Source organism: Grammomys surdaster, unplaced genomic scaffold (genome assembly GCF_004785775.1).
Source record: "Grammomys surdaster isolate TR1022 unplaced genomic scaffold, NIH_TR_1.0 126035, whole genome shotgun sequence".
Lineage (NCBI taxonomy): Eukaryota > Metazoa > Chordata > Mammalia > Rodentia > Muridae > Grammomys > Grammomys surdaster.
Window position 1 is genome coordinate 3,776,944 of NW_021620848.1, and position 21,078 is coordinate 3,798,021.

The following is a 21,078-nucleotide window of genomic DNA, read 5'->3' on the forward strand; positions in this document are numbered from 1 at the left end:
AGTCTGGAAGTAGTTATCTTTTCATTATAGCAGAAAAGATAACAACCATACACTTTTATAAAGCAGAAGTAACAACTATAAACATTCTGGTAGTGCTGTGATTGTCCATGAATTTATTATGAATGCTCATGACATTAAAAAGGTAAAGTAAAAAGGTAAAGGAATATAATAGTAAGCATTCATACATATGGTATTGCTAATGCAGGCAAATGATGTCTTAAATTTAGATTAACTTCTCATGTTCACAATATTCTAGTGAGGTGATTGCTTCTCTAGTTTGGTATTCCAAAGCTGTAAGTAACACACCATTTTTGTCATATGTGTATTTTATCTAGTAATGTAGCACAGTGTGCTGCTGCTTTAAACTGTTGGTGCTTTGAGCTGAATTTCCTCAAAAATTCTTCCTACAGCTGATGGAGTTGTAGCTGTAGAAGTTAGGACACACGTCAAGTCATAGTCATGGTTAATTTACTGTGTCCAAACATTGTGTCCAGATTACTTTTGTGTATTTTCTTAAAGTTACACAATGCGATTTTTATCTTGTACACTATGAAGGTTGTGGCCTAGAAGTTAAATACTCTGCCCAAACTTTCACAGCTATTCAATTGAATCTACTTCACACTGGATTCCATGTGTTTTGCATAACGCTGCCTTAGTCAGTAATCATGATTTGTTTCCTTTGTAGGCAAAACCCAGAGACTACGTTTGAAGTATATGTGGAAGTGGCGTATCCTAGGACAGGTGGCACTCTTTCAGGTACTTGTTCACCTAATTATGATAATGATATGTTTCTTATTGGAATAGCTGTACATAGCAGAAAATAGATGAATGATGTCTTTAAGTTTTTTTTTAAATGTCTTTCCTTGTTTTTCATGCTCATGTTGTCCTAGGAAGGCTGGAGAATAAAAAGCATAGTGAATACTTTGAGATCCATCGTTTTAGCAGGCTTGAAATATGGCTTTATTTATTTTTATCATTGGGTGTTGGTTTGCATCTATCACGGATGCTTGGAAACCAACTTATTAGGCCTTGCTAATGAGCAGTGCAGTCTAATGGAGTTAGACTGTAGGACTCAAATTAATAGAAAGGGAATTCTTTGCCACTAAACTGCTTGAAATACACTGAATTTAGCAAAACTGTTGATGAAAAAAGGTTGGAGACTAGTTAGAGGAAATTCCTCTTGTCCTAGCATTTATTCTATTTCCTAAGTGCCGTAAACAGTGGTGTCTCAGATGAGGTTACAACATCTTGTAAAGCTGTGTATATCACTTCTTCCTTTTCTTGTTTTTTGCTTGTTCAGGACAGGGTTTCTCTCTGTAGCCCCAGATGTCCTAGAACTCATTCTGTAGGCCAGGCTAGCCTCGAACTCAGAGATCTGCCTGCCTCTGCCTCCCAAGTGCTGGGATTAAAGGCGTGCGCCACCACTGCCCAGCTTGTGTAGATCACTTCTTGCCCTAATATCCTTTTGCTTAATGAGAAAAATAATGTTGTACCCTTTTTCTTGGTGCTATTTGCCAAATGTTGGGAGCTCTTGGTCCTCACACTCAAACATTTATTTATATTATTTGATGTTTAGGGAGAGTAAATGTACTTGGATTAGAAATTTGAAGTAATGACTTATAACCTTAATTGGCTTTATGTCTTTGGTACTGTTTTCTATTGCTTTATTTTCATTAGGTTCTTATATACATAGTGACTTTTGATCAAATGCCCTTTATTCTGTTATATATGCTGTCAGCCGTCAACACTTACTATGTAACCCTTAAAGACAGTTGAGAAAGTCCTATTGAGAAATTGGAATCTCAGGTGTAAAGTAGGCCATGGAGCTACTGTGTGGAATAGCTAGGATTCTTGTTTAAATTCCACTTGACACTGCTAAGTTGCCTTCTTGAGGGCAGTACTTGTGTTGCATGTGTCTCTCCACGTTACCTGCAGGGCTTTGCACGACATCACTGGTATTAGTTAAAATGAAGGATTTCCCTCCATGTGAAGTAGATTACAAATTTATGCTTGTTTGGAAGTAGAAAGTTAAGGTCCTGGTTAAACCATGTCTCTTATTGTACAGGGAGAGTACTGGATTTAGAAGCAATAATCAGGTGTGCATGCAGCACTTCTCCATGGGTGGACCTCATTCAGTACCCATTGGCCGACAGCTGTGATCTTACAGATGAATTCAAGGATGAACGTTTTGTTATTTCTGTAGTTACCTAATTTTCCCTCTTCAGTGTTGTGGAATTTTCCCCAAAGTTAAAATTTATTTTTTGAAAGATAAAAAAAAAAAAAGATCCGAAAGCCACAAAGTGAGCTGGAAGAATAAGCAGCGAAGCCTTTATCCTACCTGCTTTTATAGCTGACTGGGGTACAGAGCCTAGCAAAGTTACAAAGGAGACCTGTAGACCAAATATCAAAATATTCTAGTATTTAAAGGATATATAGCTGGGGATGGTGGTGCTTGCTTGTAATCCTGGCACGTGGGAGGTGAACCCATTATTTTGAAAATATTTTGAAGTTACAAGAGTAGTTTGCTGCATGCGCCCTTTCTTAGAGCCCATTATTACCATTGTGTTACATTTGCTTTGTCACTACATATGCAATCTTTGTTGCATATGTGGCTCTTTACCCCTAAGTATTTCAAGGGGAGATAGTGTAAGAATAAGGACTTTTATTTTTTTATAATTCTATTCCAGTTGTTGAAATAAGAAAATCTAACATTGATGTAATATCAGTTGTTATATTTAATTGAATCAGTTGTCTCAAGAATGTTCTTTATGACATTTTCTCTTCTGGTCCAGAATCTAGTATAGGTTCATGGAACTCAATAGTTATATGTTTGAATTGTGGAATAGTTTTGTAGCTATATTCATCTTTTCTAATGACATATGTCAAACATGTAGGCCTTTTGTTTCATCCCCGTATTTGCATCTGTTTGACTGTGTCTTCATGTTACACCCAGGTTGTGTGTTGATTTCTGCCCTCAGTGTATCTTATCAGCAAGCATATGATAGCTATCCTATTATTTGTATTAAAAATGCATAAAACTTACAGGTGTGGGTTAACAAAATAACCCAAATAACCACATGACTGTTATTCAGGTTAAGAATGTTGTGTGGTTTTATGCCAAAACTACTCTTGGCAACAAAGGTGTCTGCCCCCATCTATACCTTTGGAGTTCCACGTTGGCTTTCCTTTCTTTCTTTCTTTTTTTTTCTTCTTCAATATTTTATTCAAGTTTTATTTTAAGTGATGTTAACTATAGCATTTGAAGGGGAGAAGCTAATTCCACACAAAATGGAAGACTCTATAATGTACCTACTGGCAAAAAATGGTGGTGAGGCTACAAGAGGAGTCAGTTGAGATTCCTAGTGTTGTCAGGGTGTGAGCACAATCACTCAGAGCCAGAGAACCCAGAAGCTATTTCATACTCTGTTGCAATGGCAAAAAAAAAAAAAAAAAAAAAAAGAATTAAAAAAAATAGAAGAAAGAAAGAAAACCACACCACAACACAAGGAAGAATTAAGTCCTGAATGACTGGCTCTATCATGCCCACTTTGTCCACCCTAAAATGGCACAAAAGAAATAGCTAACCACACTCTAAAGACTATTTTTGGTGTAAAACAGGTAACTGATAGGCTAGGATGGGAACAGGGCATGATGGGAACAGGACATAACGATCTCTCTGAAAACATCCCTTTCACGAAGGTGGCAGGTGTGTACATGCTTCCGAGCAGATAGGATTGGGACACCAGGGGTTGATGCTCATGAAGTCACAATTTCATCTGGGGACTGGGTACAGATTTACAAAGGGTCCACATGTTCCCAGGTTCTACTTGCAGCCTGGCATCTCTAGAGGGGCTCCTCCCCAACCCATGCCTACAGCTAAAAAGGACCCTTTCTGGAATGGGGTTTCTGCTGTACCTCTGAAATGGTAAACACCTTAAAAATCCTTAGCCTAGTTCTAGTGTAGTATCCTAGAATCCTTAGTTCTAGTGTAGTATTTATCAACTCTCGCATCCCCAACATAGAGCATTAAAAGGTAACTAAATTCTGAAGGTAGCTATGCTACAAAATAGTTTAAAATTAAATGATTGTACAATATTCATTTATGCTTGAAAATTCTAGTCCTAAACCAAGCTTGTGGCTGCCCTCATTGACATTCTTATCATCCAGCAGGGCTGACATTGTCACTTTGAGTTTGATACCTGGTTTTAGGGTCTGTGTGTATCCTAAGCCAATCAGGCTGAAGTTGTTCACTTTGGCCGTAAAGCAGGCATCAGGGTCGACCTGATACTTGGCTGCTATTCCAAAGCGAGTGTTACTGTTTCCTGCAATCCAGGCGAGATTGACAGCAGTCTCCAACTTCTTGTTCACCTTCTGGTAAATGGAGACACCAAACTCTGTCCCGTTGTTCACATTAATATGAAGCTGGAATTCGTTCGTCTTGTCGCCAGCTATGAAGTTGCTCTGGGTCATTCGGGACTTTAGGATCTCAAAATTCATCTGGTAGCCAGCCAACCCTCCTAGCCAAGCACCAGAGCACCATTGCTGGGTTGAGGGCCAGCAATGTCAGAGTCCATCTCACAGCCCAGGTTGATATGCTCCCTCTTGTACCCTGTCTTGATTTTAGCAACACCACCCCCTCAAGTGTTAGGTGAGAAAGATGGATCAAAGGTCAGCTTCAGTCCATGAGCAAGCTGGTCTTCCCCAGTGATCTCGGTGCCCAGGGTGTTGTCTGTTCCATTTCTCTGTAAATGTTAGCCCATATTCAGTCCGTCTGTACTTGGTTTCCATACTATGTTCACTTTGGTGGTTTCCGTGTTGACAGAGTCTGAGCTGGTAAATTTCAATCCATTCTCGGACTTTGTTTTCAAATCAAGTTTTATTATGTCAAAGCCATAGCCCTTGGTTAAGACATCCCCGGCAAATGGCAAGATCAGTGTATATGGGAGGCACAGCCACCTTCTTGGAGAAGGTGGTGACGGGGGAGCAGCAGCAGTTACAGCAGGGGTTGCCGCGAGGAGGCTGGGAGCACAGCAAACCTTGGCTCTCCTTTGGGGCACAAAGTTGCTGGGCCTATAAAGCATGCCATTTGATGCTTGAACCATTTCACCATAGACTGTTCTCGGAGAATTTAAGGTCTTATGATTCCTTACCCAAATGGATTTGAGCTCATTTCCAGAGCCTGTATGAGTCTGATCTGTAGGATCTGTCTTCCTGAGGGTGAACTGTGCTGCCAGTGTACTCACCTCAAGGCCTTAGGGTGCTCCTACATGGGGAGTGGGCACAGGACAGATAATAAGTATAGCTGAACTTGGGGTTGGGTAACTTTGTGTTTGTGTGAAAGGTCCCTTGTGGGATCTAAAAGGGGTAGTGGATAGTCAGCTAATAGCTAGCCTTTCCTCTACCACTACTTTTCTGCATCAAACTCTAAGCAGTTCAAAAATGCACACTGTGTCTCACTTTCTAGTTAGTTCTAAAGGTGTATTTATCATGGTAGCTGGTAAAATATATCTAATAGTTGAAAGCTTGATTTATAACTTTTTGCTTTTTTTAAAAATGATTTTTGTTTTTTGTTTTGGTATGCTAGGATGGCCTTAAATTTACTTTGTAGCTGAGGATGACCATGGTTCTCCTGTATCTACCTCCCAAGCACTAGAATTATTAGACATGCACTACCATACCCAGCTCTCTGACTTAAAGGCTTAAATATTTAGATATATGGTCTGTAAGTCTCCTTTGTATCTTTGCTAGATCTGTAAATGTTAGAGATGGCCTTAGTCACATCCTAGAACCCTCTCCCTTCCTTTCTTTAGAGGCAACCGCCATCCTTTTATGAGAGTCATTCCTTTGTTGTGTTCATAGTTTTATTACATGTGTATGACTCCCTGAAAAAATAATTTAATTGTGCCTGTTTCTCAATTCTATAGACATAGAATTATTCTTTATGTAGCTTTGGTTATGTTTTTGCTCAGTTATGTTTATAATGGCCCTTCATGTTGCACGTCACTGCAGTCATTTATTTTTATCACTGTGATATTTATAGTGTTGTACTCTGGCTTTGTTGTTGCTGCTGTTATTACTGGTGCTCGGGATCAAATCTAGAGCCTTGAACATGCAAGGCAAGCATTTCGCCACTGAGCTCTTACACCCAGCTCGGTCCATTCTGTTACTGATAGTAAAGGTGTCGTGTTGAAGTCACATGGCAGTTCTGGCTATAGCAAGTGCTGCTGTGATTTTTCTTGCACATTCATCTGATGGGTGTAGACATATGTTACCATTGATTGTATTATGTATCTGATTCCTGTGTCCTATTCCTGTGTCTTTAAAATAGGTTGTGCTGCTCTGCATTCTGCAGTGTTTGGTGATGCTGCTGCTCTAAAACTTCATCAGTACTTAGCATAGTTAGATTTCATCTTCATTAATGTGATGGTTGTTTTTATTTACATTTATTTTGCATTTTTTCCTGGTGATAGATTGAATACCTTATTGGTGTGGTGTCTTGAATACCTTCATATATATATATATACACATACATACATATATAAAAATCATCTAATATTACAAAAATGAGAAAGAACAGAAACATCATTATCTTTAAGATAGGTCTTTTTTCCATTGATGTGTGCGTACCTCAGTGAAGACCTTTAACTGATACATGTGCTGTGCTCTGAGAAATGGAAAGAGGCATGTGATTTGTCAGTACTGTATGGAAGCTACATCAAGAACCTTAACACTGCAGGGATACCTTCCTAAGACTGTACAGAGCTTGAGTTGGAAATGGACACATGCTCTGTGGTAATTTGTCAAGATTTCCTTTTGCTGTTCCTAGTGAGTGAACTATAGCGGAATATTTGACTTCAGACACTTTTGCTCCTTCTACAATTTTCTTGTTGATAGTTCTTCATGTATTTTCCTTTTTTCTGTTACTATTTTAGGCATTAATTTGGCTGTTTTAGATGATTGCAAAGAATCTACCTTTGTTCTTCAGATCTGCATCTCTGTGTTTCCGGGCAAACTTACATATAAACCTTACATTGCACAGTACTAGTGTCTGGGCCTAATCTTCTCTTTGAAGTTTGTTTGCACCTCCCTGGAGGGATTAAATCCCTGCTGTGAGAAGGTGGGCTAAAAAGCACTGAGACCACTTTATGGGTCTTTAATTGAAAGGTTTAGTGTACATTTATTATATAAATGTCTCTGAGAGTTCTATTCTTACAATTTTTGCTTATACTGTCATAGATTCTTGTTGTAAGTAAAAAATGTATATAGTAAAAATTTTCTCAAGGCATTTAATAATTACTGGCAGATTATTCTGGTGTGTGTGTTTTGGATATTGATCTTTAAAATTTTAGTATCTTGTTTAGCTCTTGAGCATGTATAAAAATTTTTAAACTTTGAAAGGTTATAAAGAAGATAGAATGACCATTTAATAATAACTATCAGCAAAATTTTGGTATACTTACTTCTTTGTAATCTGTGTGTGTGTATGGTATGTGTAGATAAAAATATAACCCTTTTTTTAAACTTCTGCTATATGCATTTTTGTTTCCTTTGATTAAGGCTTTCTTAAAAATTATTAATATAGTTATGTGAAACCACTTTAGTTGTTATAAGGTATTGCACGAAGTGTTGCTGACTTACAGTTAAATCTTTATATGTTTCTAGGATTCTTTTGTAAATGATAGCTTTTTGTGTATAAAACTTGTCATTTAGCCACCAGATTTTGACCTTTTAAACAGAAGCTGAAATCCAGTCATGATAAAGATAATTCCAGCTCTTGGAATCATTGGCATGCATTGTGCAGGAGGGTGAGGAAGGAGTTTAAGGTCATCTCTTGGCTGTGTATTAACACCAGCCTGGGTACATGAGATTCTGTGTCCAAACAACAACAATACAGTCAAAACACCCCAAATAAAACACAAACAAACACTCTAAACAACCCCCTTCCCCCCACCCCGAAAATTGGTAAGCTTTGAGTAGATTTTTGGTATATTTTGTTATATATTTTTAATGCCTTCTCATTGGCCAGTTTGCTGGAGAACTCACACTTCCATAAGGCTTCCAAGATAGGCATCCCACACTGCAGAAGCACCCAACACTGAATTCAGGCTCTCTTGCAAGAAATAGCCTATCCCATGATCAGATGGTGCTGGGCATGCAGAAACTCTAGAATGCATTTCCACACAAGTGTCTCATTACAGTTGGCCTTTCTGAGCCTGCTGCAGGCACTCTGCCTGGGTAGATGCTTAGTGCTGAGAGAGTGGCAGCATCAGGTTTTTTAGGGCCACCCAGCAGATCAGCTTCCTTCTGCGTGTACTCCCTCTGCAGCATTTTTAATGTATTAGCCCAATGGCCACTTTTAAAAAAGATATGGGTGGCAAAGTTGAGAAGCTGTTGGGATTTTGTGAAAGCAGTGTTAGTCACAATGCTTTGGAAGCTGACTTGTTCAGTTACCCAGGTGTTAGGCAGCAACCCTAAGAAAAGAATTCTTCATTAAAAGTTGCTCTTAAATAACTGTCTATATTTTTGACTGAGCAACACTGACGATCACTGGGACTTTGCCAACTTAACAATTTTGAGAGCCAGGTCTGTGATTTAGAACTTCAGTTTTCATTGCACCGTGATTGTGGTTTTGGAGTTTCATCTGAGTCTGTGCTGACAACAGATGATTCATATTATTAGAGATTAAAAAAGAAAGTTGAGAGGCTTAAGCAGTGGATCAGCAGTGTCTCAGGGTTTCTATTGCTGTGATAAAACACCATAACCAAAGGATCTTGGGGACAGAAGGGTTTATTTTGGCAAAAAGTGTACAGTTCAGCATCACAGTGCATCACTGAAGGAAGTCAGAACAGGAACTCAAACACAGCAGGAGCCTGGAGGCAGGGGTTGATTGATAGGGGCCATGGAGAGTGCTGCTTACCTACTGGCGTTCTCAGCCTGGTTCCTTATAGGTTCTCTTGCCCAGAGAGGGCACCACCCACAATGGGTTGGGGCCTCCCTCCTATATCAATCACTACTTAAGAAAATGCACTATATATAGACTTGCCAGACAGGCCAGTCTTATGGAGGCATTCCTTCAGTTGAGGTTCCCTCTAGCCAGGGTTTAAGGTCATTTGCTGTTCTTCCAGAAGACTCAGGTTTGGTGTCTACCACCCATATAGGTTGCTCACAACCATCAGAGGATCTGACCCGTATACCTCTACATAATTAAAATTAATGAAGATAAAAGAAAACACCACAAGCGCCTAGATGTGATAACACACACCTTTAATTCCAGCACTCAGGAGGCAGAGGCAGGTGGATCTCTAAGTTCAAGAGCCGCCTGGTCTGCAGAGTAAAATCCTGGACACTTAAGGGCTACATATGGAAACCTTGTCTCAAATAGACAAACAAACACAGACCAAGAAAAACTCCCAAAACAAACCAAACAGCAACAAAAAACACAAGGAAAGAAAGTTAAACTGTGCTGTCCGGTGTGTGTGGGCACTGTGAGTGCATGGAAACTTTTTTTTTTGGTGTGCTTTTGTTTTTCTTTATTTTTCTGAGACTGGATTTTGTTGCGTAGCTTTACCCTGGAACTCACTATGAGGATTATGCTGGACTTGCACTTGTGTTGATCTTGGAGTGCTGGGATTATAAGCATACACCTCCAATACCTAGCATGTGGGAGCTCTTTGCAGAGTCAAGCTTTATTTAAGATTAAAATATACTTGAGGGAGATCATATAAAATTACCATCATATTCTTGCATTAATAAGAAAGTGAATCCAGCAAACCTAAAGAATGGCAGTAATATAGTTGTCTTTTAAGTTCTTATTATTTTCCAGTCATTTTTCTCAATATAGTTTTCTGTGTGTATACATGTGTCTGTGTATATATTGGGGCCAGAGATCAGTATCATTGTTGATTACTTTGGAATTTATTTTTTAAGACAAGGCCTCCCACTGAACTTGGAGCTTATCAAATTGACTAGACTGGTGGACCAGTGGGCCCTGTCTCCATAGTGGTAGGGTTATAGATATGTACTTCTGCACCCAGCTCTTATGTGGTTGTAGGAGATCCAAACTCAGTTCTTTATGCTTCCATGGTAGGCACTTTACCATCTCCCTAGCCACTAATTTTTCTTTAATCTTAAGAAATTCTCTAAACTGGTCCTAGGTTTGAGAAAATTGGGATGAATTTGCACAGTCTGGGCAACCTCCCAGTTGTAGACCATGTGTTTTAACTTCATCTGTATGGCAGTTACCTTACAGTTACTGCCTGATAGCATATGTGCATGCAGTGGTTAGGGAAATCAGATAATCTTAGTGTTGGGAAGAGAAACTAGGCTTGTAGAAAATCATTAGAGAGAAGCTTTATTCATAATGGACAAGGAAATCTTACTTTTTTTGGCAAGTTGTCACTAGTTAAACCTTCCTTTTTTCTTCTCTTCCCTTGAGTTTTCCAGTGAAAATGACTCTGCTTTATAAAGTATTATGGTATGGACTTTGATTCTTAGTCTCATAGTCAGATCAAATTATTATTCATTCAAAAGATTGATTACTTAAAATGTTTATTCAAAGGCTGGGCCATAGTGGTACTTGCCTTTAATCCCAGCGCTCGGGAGACAGAGGTAGGCACATCTCTGTAGATTTGAGGCCAGTCTGGTCTACAGAGTGAGTTCCAGGACAGCTAAGGCTATGAAGAGAAACTATGTCTTGAAAAACAACAGCAACAACAGTAAAACAAAACAAAAGCCAAAAACAAAAAAACAAAAACATTTACTTTATTTTTTTCCAACTAAGTACACTTGACATGGTAGTTAGGAAAAGTCTATTTTGGGGCTGGGGAGATGGCTCAGCTGGTAAAGTGCTTGCTGCTCAAGCGTGGCCATGAGTCCCATTCCTAGCACTCGTGTTGTAGTGTGCTTTTGTCTTCCACTGGGAAGGTGGAGGTAGGGGGAACCCGAGGGCCTGCTCACCAGCCAGCCTGGTCTGATCTGTCCTAGTGAGAGACCCTGTCTCCAAAAGGAAAAAAAGGTGTACAGATTAGGAGGAATAACATCCGTGGTCAACTCCTGGACTACAGGCCTTGCATATCCCTCAGCAACAAAAGAAAGCATTAAACAAAAAGGGCAAGTCTTGTTTGAGGTACAGTCTAGACCCTCTCTCACTGAGCTGTTTTGTTGTTTGTTTTTGTTTTGAGATAGGATTGCACCTTCCAGGTGCTGAGATTGCAGGTGTTCATGTGTGACCACAGCTACTTATCACTGTGGTTCTAAAACTAGTTTATAGAGTCAGGGGAAGCTTTGAGCATTGCAATGCTGTCCCGTTTCTGTTTTAAGATGGCTACAATAATGCTTTCTTCTTTAAGCTAAAGTTGAGCCTAATAGCTTATAATAATAAATTGGTTGCTCAACATACAATGAAATAAACATAATATCAATTATATAGGTCCAAAATAGGGTCTCACAAGGGCAGACATTACTTCTTGCTTATAGTTCAGTCCTTAGCAGCCTAGGAAGTGACCTGTCCAAGTGATGGCTTGAATTCTAGTTTGACTATATTCTTTAAGAAATTTGTAAATGCTGCGATAGAAGTATGCGTTCCAGAGAATAAATGAAAACACGTGTACTTGCCACTCATCTTAAGAAACAGAACATTTTGTGCCTCCTTCAATTTGCTTTTCTCTACCAAGATTGTATTTTGAATTTTACATTAATTGTATATCTGTGCTTGGAGCTGGTGCTTTTTATTGTATAGCTGCTACTTCAAATTGCTCCTATCGAGGGAGTTTGAACTGCTGTTCTCAGGAAGAAACAGAAAATGAGCCATATACTCTTCTCTTCTCTTCTCTTCTCTTCTCTTCTCTTCTCTTCTCTTCTCTTCTCTTCTCTTCTCTTCTCTTCTTCTCTTTCTTTCTTTCTTTCTTTCTTTCTTTCTTTCTTTCTTTCTTTCTTTCTTTCTATCTTTCTTTCTTTCTTCTGCCCGCCCTTCCTTCCTTCCTTCCTTCCTTCCTTCCTTCCTTCCTTCCTTCCTTCCTTCCTTTCTTTCTTTTTAAGATTTATTTTATGTATATGAGTACCCTGTCCCTGTCCTCAGATACACCAGAAGAGAGCATCAGATCCCATTTCATATGGTTGTGAGCCACCATGTGGTTGCTGGGAATTGAACTTAGAACCTTTGGAAGAGTAGCAGTGCTCTAACCACAGAACCATCTCTCCAGCCCTATTTTCTTTTCTTAATTAATGCTTACTTTTGGGGAAGCAGATTCCAGACCTTTTTTTCTTGTTACTAAAGTATACATTTTAAGGGCCATCCAGACCAAGAGATGCCAAGAGCATGTCATAATACTTGTTTTATTCACAGCAGTGGCCTTTCTTGCTGTCTTTGTGATTCACAGTATCAGGTCTTGGGACTTCAGGTGGTCTAGGAGTTCAAGTGTTAAAATCCATGCAAGCAAAGAGGTGTTGAAAAAAAATTAATAGATTTCTATGTGTTTGTTTTTGAGGTGGTTTGTTTGTTTGTTTTAATATTCTCTCAGCTATAAAAGGGAGTCCAAATAGCACTTGCTCTATGCAGCTGAGGAGGATGGGAGTGTATATTGCACAGGACATGGTGAGCTCTTTATAAATGTGAACGTTATTCTAAGTTCTTTGTGCTTGAGGCAGTAGCTCATATCTCAGTACTCCACTATTCAGCAACTGTTGCCAGTGAGACCTAGCTGGAGTAGCAAGCAAATGAAAGTAGCTTAAGTGGATTTCTGAATCTTTGCATTTAAACTCAAACCTTTTATTCATAGAAATGCCCTTAGCTTATGCCCTAAGTGTTCAGACATAGCATAAGGATTTATTTATACTAGATTTCTCATCACAGTTATTGATTATACTGAAACTTTAAGTTATTGTTTCATTCAGGATTCTTTTTATTAGAAGAGACAGAACTCAGATTAAATCTATCTCTATAAAAGGGAGTTTATTACTGACAAATCCAGTGGTAAAAATGTCTTCAGATTTCTCCAGATCTAGGCCTTCTATTTGTGCTTTCAGAGATTTGCCTTTTTTCTCATGTCCTTGGTCATTTTTATTGAGTCCCTATGCAATGATAAAGTTACCTATGAAGGAATTCCAAAAAACATACCACTGTTTTAATCACCCACATGGTAAAAGAGCATCTTATGGAATTTTGAGCATTTCAGATGTAACACATATCTGAATGGGAAGGGTGGCAGTTCACTGACATGGATTTCCTTAGAAGAAAGTCTGGTAAAGGGGGGAATGGATGTTAGGCAGCTAAAAGAGATGTCTGTTGCAGCCATGAAGAAAATGTGCATTCAAAATAATGCTTTTCAAAGAGCAACAAGCTGTTTATACTTTAGTTTGGAAAGATTTTCAACCCAAATAATTAAGGTATGGTTTCAGGGTATCGAAATATGTATCTTCAATGGAGTTGTCCCATGATTCTAGCATGTGGGAGGCTGCAGTGGGAGAGACACTAGTTTGATCCTATCTAAAAAAAAAAAAACAAGGTTACTTTTCAACTTCCTTGAAAGTCATCAGGTAAGACTGGTTTCCCATGAGTCTCCATGACCCAAATCAACCGCCATTGAATTCTTCATTACCTGTCCTGCACACATTCCCTATAGACTCAGCCCTGTGCTGGGCTGTAGAGTAGCAGCTATGTTAGCCCTGTAGAACAGATCCAGACCATGTGTTTTAGATGCAGAGAAGGCTTTGAAAAAAAAAAAACAAACCAGAAACCTTTAGGAAATGATACTATTGCCTTTGAACTTCTGGTACTATTTCACAGTGTATTTCGCATTTCTTCTTTATGTTGAAGACGGTCTGTTCAAGGCTTTGATTAGAAAGCAGCAAGCTTTGCAGAAAAGATCACCATGGGCCTACTTTGGCCAGCAGGAGGCTTTAATAACGTGCTCCCTAGATCTAGGTCTTTTTTTCCCCCTTTAATATGTCCTTATTTAGTAGAAATTTTTGCTATCATGAACCTCATTTGAAGAGAGACTATAGATGGAAATTAATTACTGCCTTTGTTATAACAATTGTGTTAAGCTTTGGGGATAATTTTTACTAAAAATGATGTAATGGCAACTCTGTAGGTTTTGGAATCACAAGGCATGAGTTCAGATTTCTTTTGCCATTCACCAATTGTTTGACATTGAGAAAGTTATTTAAGTTGAATACCAGATTGTCATTGTTTAAATGGGGCTTATATCTCTCTACTTGACATGTTTTTTAAAAAACATTTTATTGATTCTTCACGAATTTCATATCATGGCACCCCAATCCTACTTATCTCCTAGTCCCTTCATATCTGCCCTCTGCCCTGGCAACCTCCCTTTCTCTTAAAACAAAACAAAACAAAACAAAACAAAACAAAACAAAACATTAAGACATCTTGCTGTGGAAGCTGTGGTGTGTCATAATGTGTCACACAGTATACCCTTTTGGCCAAAGCTTTTATTCCCAAATATTCATTGCAGTGAATCATTGGTCTTGTTCAAGACCCCTGACTTCTGTTACACTATCAATACTGTATCCTTGCTGGGACCCTTTTTGGGTATTCTGTTGTTGTTCTGTGTCTTGGCAATCCTACAGCTTTAGTTCTGCAGGACCTGCCCCTTCATAGATGGGGTAGATGTTGGGGTGGGTCAACTCAAAGGCCTAGATCTGGTCCTGGATGGTAGCTGAGTTGATCAGCCCACCACCTTTCCTGCACCCACGCCATCAGGGCCAGCTATCCAGCACTGCCCAAGTGAGGGGCATAGCCAGCTCACCCTGAGTACCACAGTTGGCAAGGGGCGGGGCCAGCTCTCCCATGCTGCACAAGTGATTGGTAGGCCAGCTTTCCCACATGCTGTAATTGGTGAGGGTCAGGGCCAGCTCAGCTTAGCCCTCAGATATTAGGATGGCTCCAGGTGGCAGCACAGACAAATATAAGCCCCTGCTATGTTAGGGCTATGGACCCAGATATGGCCCATGGTGGCAACATGGGCTTAGACATCAGCTTAGATATCAGGTGGCAGCCCAGGCTACTTACATCATGCTGTTTCTCACAGGCCTTTGGATCTCCAGTTTTGTCCCTCTTCATAGTTCACAAACTATTCTGCTTCTCTTTCTCTCCCATCTTTCTATCACATACTTGCTCATTGTAGTGGAGCCCATGGTCAGGCAGGCCTCTGGCTATCTTCTGCCCACCTTTCCCCACTTGGTGGCAGGTGGGCCTCTCATTGTTTTTTTTTTTTTAAATTAGAGATAATATGTACTAAAATGTCTAACATGGAAACTAGTATAAACTAGACATTCTTGTACTGACTTAATTTGCAATAGCTAATTTTTAAAAAGTTAAACCCAAAATCCAAAACTCGGCAGTTTGTGATAAACTTCGGCAGTTGTTTTAAAGAAATTAAACCTTCCTTTTGATTGAATTTCTTTTTGAAAGGGTTCATATATTAGAATAGTAACTATTATGTGAAAGGCATGATGGATAGAGAAAACTGCATGGGTTTCAGCAAACAGAGGACTAATTTTGAGTCCTGTGTATAATAATCTGTAATGATCAACCTGTGGGTTTTTGATTACATCTGTGTGTCACATTTATACTTTAACAAGAACAACCTTTATCACCAGTGTTTTTATTCACAGTATCTACCTGTAAGAAATCCCAGATGCTAAGAAAGTAAACTGGTATCAGAGACTTATTAAAATAGTGCCTTTCTGAAATGTGGTCCTTAGTTGGTGTATGGTTAGCCCAGTTGTATTCTCAGAAGTAGTGATCACTGATATTCAGAATGATGGAAGTAGCTTTCTGAACATCAAAGGAAATTTCTATTAGTTTATTTGAGTGTACTTAAAAAAGAAAAAGTGCCATGAATATTTGGAAAGATTTTCTACACAGACTGAAATGAAGAAATACTGTTTTTCTCACAGTCCTCAATTTTGTTGAAAATCAGCAATCATTTAGTTTATCTTTTCTTCCTACTTAAATATTTTGGTTAAATAGAAACCACCATACCCCCAAACCTCACAAGAATATTATTGTTGAAATCTGATTGAGAATGTATTTTCTAGAGGAGATTGGCAGAGTTCAATCTAATACTTGCTTTAAAGTATGTTTTATTTGATTTCGAGCAAATGATTTAAGCTCTTTCTAGTTCAGTGGTTCTCAAGCTGTGGGTCATGACCTCTAGGGGTATCAAATGACTTTTTCACAGAGGTCACAAATCAGATATCCTGCAAATCAGATATTTGCATTACAATTCATAACAGTAGCAAAATTACAGTTATAAAGTAGCAATGAAAATAATCCTATGGTTGCGGAAGAGGTTACCACAGATTCAGGAACTGTATTAAAAAGGATTAGGAAGGTTGAGAACCTTAGACTGCTGTAGTCCCTAGACTGTAAAATGGACATGACAGTATCTCATATAGTGTTTGTTCTAAGGATCAATTATGAGAAAACAACCCCCCATAAAACAGAACACTTCTTATTATGACAAAGTGTGTTAGATTTGGCTTCATCCTTCAAACTGGACAAGGAGAGGTCACTAGGGGTCTGAGCTAAGAAAGTATCACTGGGTCCTGTGGTGGCTTCTGATTCCATACCTTTGGAGGCTGGGCTCTGGGGTGACTAAGGAGTTCAAGGGCTAGGGCTTTGTAGAGGCTTCAGTAAGCTTCTTTCTTGCCTTTAACAGCCCCAGCACAACCATTTTAGACTTGTAAAAAGATCCTTTTTCCTAGGGGAGACTCTGGAATAAACTGTCCCAATTTGTCCTTCTTTAATGGTGACTCAGGTTTATTTGGGCTCCTCTGGATCTGCTGCAGAATCAATGCTCAGCTAAATGAAGCCGTCTAGGGAGTCTTGATCAGGTTCATTTTCTCTACCAGTAAGAATTAAAAGGTAGGAAAAAAAAGTTTCAAGAGCAACAAACAGGTAGCAGCAGAGAAATCTCAAAAACCAGCAGACAGAATCAGCAATTGAATTTATTGAGTGTAAGGAAACACACACATGCAACAGGCACACAGAGAAAAAGACTTTTCACAGTAGAGGAGAAACTCTGCAAGCCAAAAGATCCAGTCTCTTCTCAAGGGATTGCAAAGCCTCTGAAATATCCTTCTCTAATGTAGGATTGGTCATTTTGAAGACAGATAGGATGCTGATTGGCCAGTAGCTGTTCTGTGACATGTCCTGATCAGACCTTAAACTTGTCCATCAACAGGGCCTGTGAGTGGGAGAGAAAAGCCAACAAAGCTTTTGTTTTAAGCTGTCGGGTGGGTTAATGCGAAACTGGCTCTTTTGGAAATTCGCCACTTTTATTACCTAGTCTCAACTCTTCTTCCTGTCTCTGCCTAACTACTAGTCTCTTATGTAGACCCAGTGTAAGCCATATAAAACTGACCTCTGCTACATGTTCCCTTATTATGGAAGACTTAAAAATCAATCACAGGGGAGATAGCTCTGTCAATAAAGTGCTTGCATGAGGACCTGGGTTTAATCCCAGAATTCACGTAAGAGAGACTGACCATGGTGATAAATACTTGTAATCCCAGTGCTGGGGAGGTGGAGACAAGTTGATCTCTGATATTCACTGGCCAGCCAGTCTAGCCAAGCCAAGCCAATGAGTTCTAGCCCAGTGAGAGACCCAGTTTCAAATGCAAGATGAGTGGTGCTGAGAAAGGACATCGGTGGTTGCGTATAAGTGCATGTCTACTCATAGGCATTCATACAAACATGTATTCATACACATAGAAGATCACAATGTATCCATAGGACAATATTTATTATACTATTATGTGGATACTGTTCTAGATGGATTCTAGCAGGATATGCTGGCATCTTTTTTATGGCATTATGGTACAGCTAAGGTCAGCTGTGAAGAAGAAATCCTGATTGAAAAATGCTTTACAGATTGGCCTCTAAGAAAGTCTGTAAGGCATGTTTCTGATAGATGATTGATGTGGATGGCTCATCATGGGCAGTTCTACCCCTGGGCAGCTAATCCTGGACTCTATAAGAAATCAGGCTTAGCAAAACCCGAGGAGCAAACCAGTAGGCAGCATTTCTCCATGGTCTCTGCTTCAGTTCCAGCCGCTGGATTCCTACTTTTAATCTATGCCCTGACTTCCTTCAATAAACCTCTTTCTTCCCAAATTGCTTATGCTCAGAGTATTTTATCACAGCAATAGATACCTAAACTAAGACACGGGGGGAAGCATTTCCAGAGCTCTGGGGCAATATGTATTTGTTTTTAGCAATCAGATATGACTTTCAATCAGGTTTTGATTGAAGGATTGACCCTGTGCATTCATGCACAGTCTGAGAATGTCAGCTCCTTAGGGCAGATTGCTTTATTTGTCTCACTAGTATATCCTCAGCATTTAGAGCACTGATTGGCACCTAGTAGGTACTTAAGACATATTTGTTGGTTCATTGAGTGAGTTGAAATCATTCTAGCTGAACACAGCCTGGATAGTTCTGTGAGCGTTTGCACTTTTATTATTGATAAATATTTCATTTCCAGTAGGCTGAATGGCTGCTTTATTTATTGTATTCTCTTTTTTTAATGGATAGATCTAGGGAGGGAGGGTATCTATGTGAAGCATGTGTTCTGATGTGGATTTTTCTCCAGCAGTTTTTCTAGAAGACATTATTCTGCCTTTTCTATGAGCATATGTGCTTAGGATAAAAAGTTTAAGGGTAGACATGCTTACATTTGTCCTACCAGGAGAGGAATGCCTTTTCCCTCTGTTTAATACATGTCCATCAGACTTTCCAGAGGACAATGAGGCATTTACCCAGCCCTGCACAGCAGCCTGTGCTTCTTACATTATAGACTTGTTTCTGCCACTCCTGGGAAAGAGCCTGGTGGTCTGGCATCATGGAAATTTGTGTCACTAAAAGCTGTTAACCTCTCCTATCCTGTAGCAAAGCAGTGATTATAGTGGTTTGTATCTGAAAGTTCTACAGCTAGTGGGGGGAGGGGGTCTACCCTTGGGAAGATATGCTTTCTCCCTTTCCTTTTTTTGAGTTTTCTCTTTGCAAAGATAAATTTGATAATGTTATCTTGTAAGGTTGAAGATTCAGTAGTGCGTTAAGCAAGTAATTCACAGTGCCTAGTTAGTTTTCTTTCCTCCCTTGTCAGATGAAATCATTGTTCTTCACTCTTCAGTCTCTTGACACAAAAGTACAGCTGTATCATTTTTCACAGCTTGGAGGATTATAAAGTTTGAAACTCTTGGTTTCAAGGACTTTTTTGTTCATATATTTCCAACGGCATGGAAAAACTATTAAAATAAAAAGCTCCATATACTTAATTAAAAAGATTTCCAGAGTTTGATCTCAATGTTAGTGTTTTGAGAGAGGGGGGGGAGGGGAGGAAAGAAAAGAGGAGAGGAGGAGAGGGGAGAGGAGAGGAGAGGAGGGGAGGAGAAGAGAAGAGAAGAGAAGAGACTAATTGAGACGACCTGAGAGAGACTGTGTGGTAACTGAGATATTTTAGCCTGGGTTTGTAACTTTAGTTTGCTATACAAGGTGCCAAAAGTTATTTCTCCCTGGGGAGTGCCTCTTTCAACAGTTTGTGAAGGCTGTGTAAATTCTCACTGTGTTCAAGGAAGATGGTAATACAATTTAGTACAACCAAAGTTATTATTTTTTTTTCAAGTTGTTAGAAACCAAAATGTGATTGCAGTGGCAAAGTTGTCAGCACACTGGAGCTTAACAAGTGTCTGAAGGATTAGTAAAGGAAATGCAGTTTACTCTGAAGCTTTTATGACAAAGAATTTAAAAGGTTTTGCTCTAAGCCCCACCATGTGTTTCTTCCTTTTCTCCAAAATATACCTCTAGGTTGAAAAGCAAGATGAATCTCTCAGGGAGAAACTATTAACTCTGAGGGAGTTTATCATTGTTAGAGAGGCAGCCGAGCATTTCCATTTGAATCCCCTCTTGTGCCCTAATCTTGTCCTAGAGGTTGGTAAAGAGTTTAAGTACTTCCTACTTTGTGTTTGTGTCCTTGTAGTGCCACCTTAATTTTCTTGGGACCATAAATTTTCTAATTCAGAAGTAAGTAAACTTTTGGGACCCTGCACCTTGGCTATGCTTGGAAATAGTTAATTGCTGTCGAACCTCTAAGCAGGGGCATTGGCCAGAGTTGTCTGTTTTAACAGTAGCTGCTACTCCATTAAAATTGCTACAAAAAGACAAAATGTTGCAGAAAGTTTGAAAAAAGAGGTAGAGTACAATCACCTACACTGTGTCCCATCTCTAAGCTTGATTATTCCTGTGTTAAGTAGCTGTTATTGGTGTACAGTTCAAATAAGGAAGAATTAGATCCTAATGTTTATCATGAAACCTTATTATAATTTGATTGCTGCAGAAGAGTTTTAGTTCAGCAAGTGGCTCCCTATGATTCCCTATCAAGTTCTGTGCCTTTTGAAATGAGACATTAATAATTCTTAAATTTGTTGACATTTTTTGGCTAAATTTTTGTTGTTGCCTTTGGGGGAGGGAAATGGGCAAGTGGAGAGGAAGTTAGCTGGACAGAAAGAAGGCTGAAGTAGCCATGCAAAGGTAGGTTATATTACACATGACAGTGTTTTCTCCTGTCCAAACCCATAGCAAACCTTAATCTGCCCCCTACCCTCATTGTTTTTTTTGTGTGTTCATTTGTGTGTGCTTGCCTGCATGCCATCATGTGAGTGTGGAGTTCAGAGTACATCTTGTAGGAATTAGTTCTCTTCTTCCACCATGTGTGTTTGTGGGGTCAGGGATGAGGAACTCTGATTTTCAGGTTTGGTGACAAGTGTCTTCACCCACTGAGCCATTTTGTCTGCTTACATAAGAAAAAAAAAAGCAAAAAGTATTATAAAAAGTAAATTAAAGTAGCAACATTAGGGGTTTGGAGAGCTGGATCAGTCCTGGCTGCTCTTGCAGGGGACCTGGGTTTGATTCCAAGCACTTACATGACAGCTCATAACTGTCCGTAACTCCAGTTCTGGGAGGATCTGATAGCCCCTTCTGTTTTTTCAGGCATCAGGCATTCAAATGGTACAGACATACATGCAAGCAACATATCCACATGCATAAAATAA

General features: G+C 39.3%; 1 protein-coding gene and 1 pseudogene across 3 annotated transcripts in view; one reads left to right on the plus strand and one right to left on the minus strand.

Moving 5' to 3' along the window:
* Nucleotides 1–21,078, plus strand: part of Dennd1a (DENN domain containing 1A) — a 473,969-nt gene that overhangs the window by 40,867 nt on the left and 412,024 nt on the right. For 2 of the 3 annotated variants that reach the window (XM_028754699.1, XM_028754700.1), the window contains exon 2: nt 686–756. In XM_028754699.1, the coding sequence (XP_028610532.1) occupies nt 686–756 (71 nt within the window). Of the gene's footprint in view, nt 1–665; nt 757–21,078 lie in introns of those variants that run through there. The other variant, XM_028754698.1, reaches the window with a different exon arrangement.
* Nucleotides 4,078–6,159, minus strand: LOC114610184 (annotated as a pseudogene).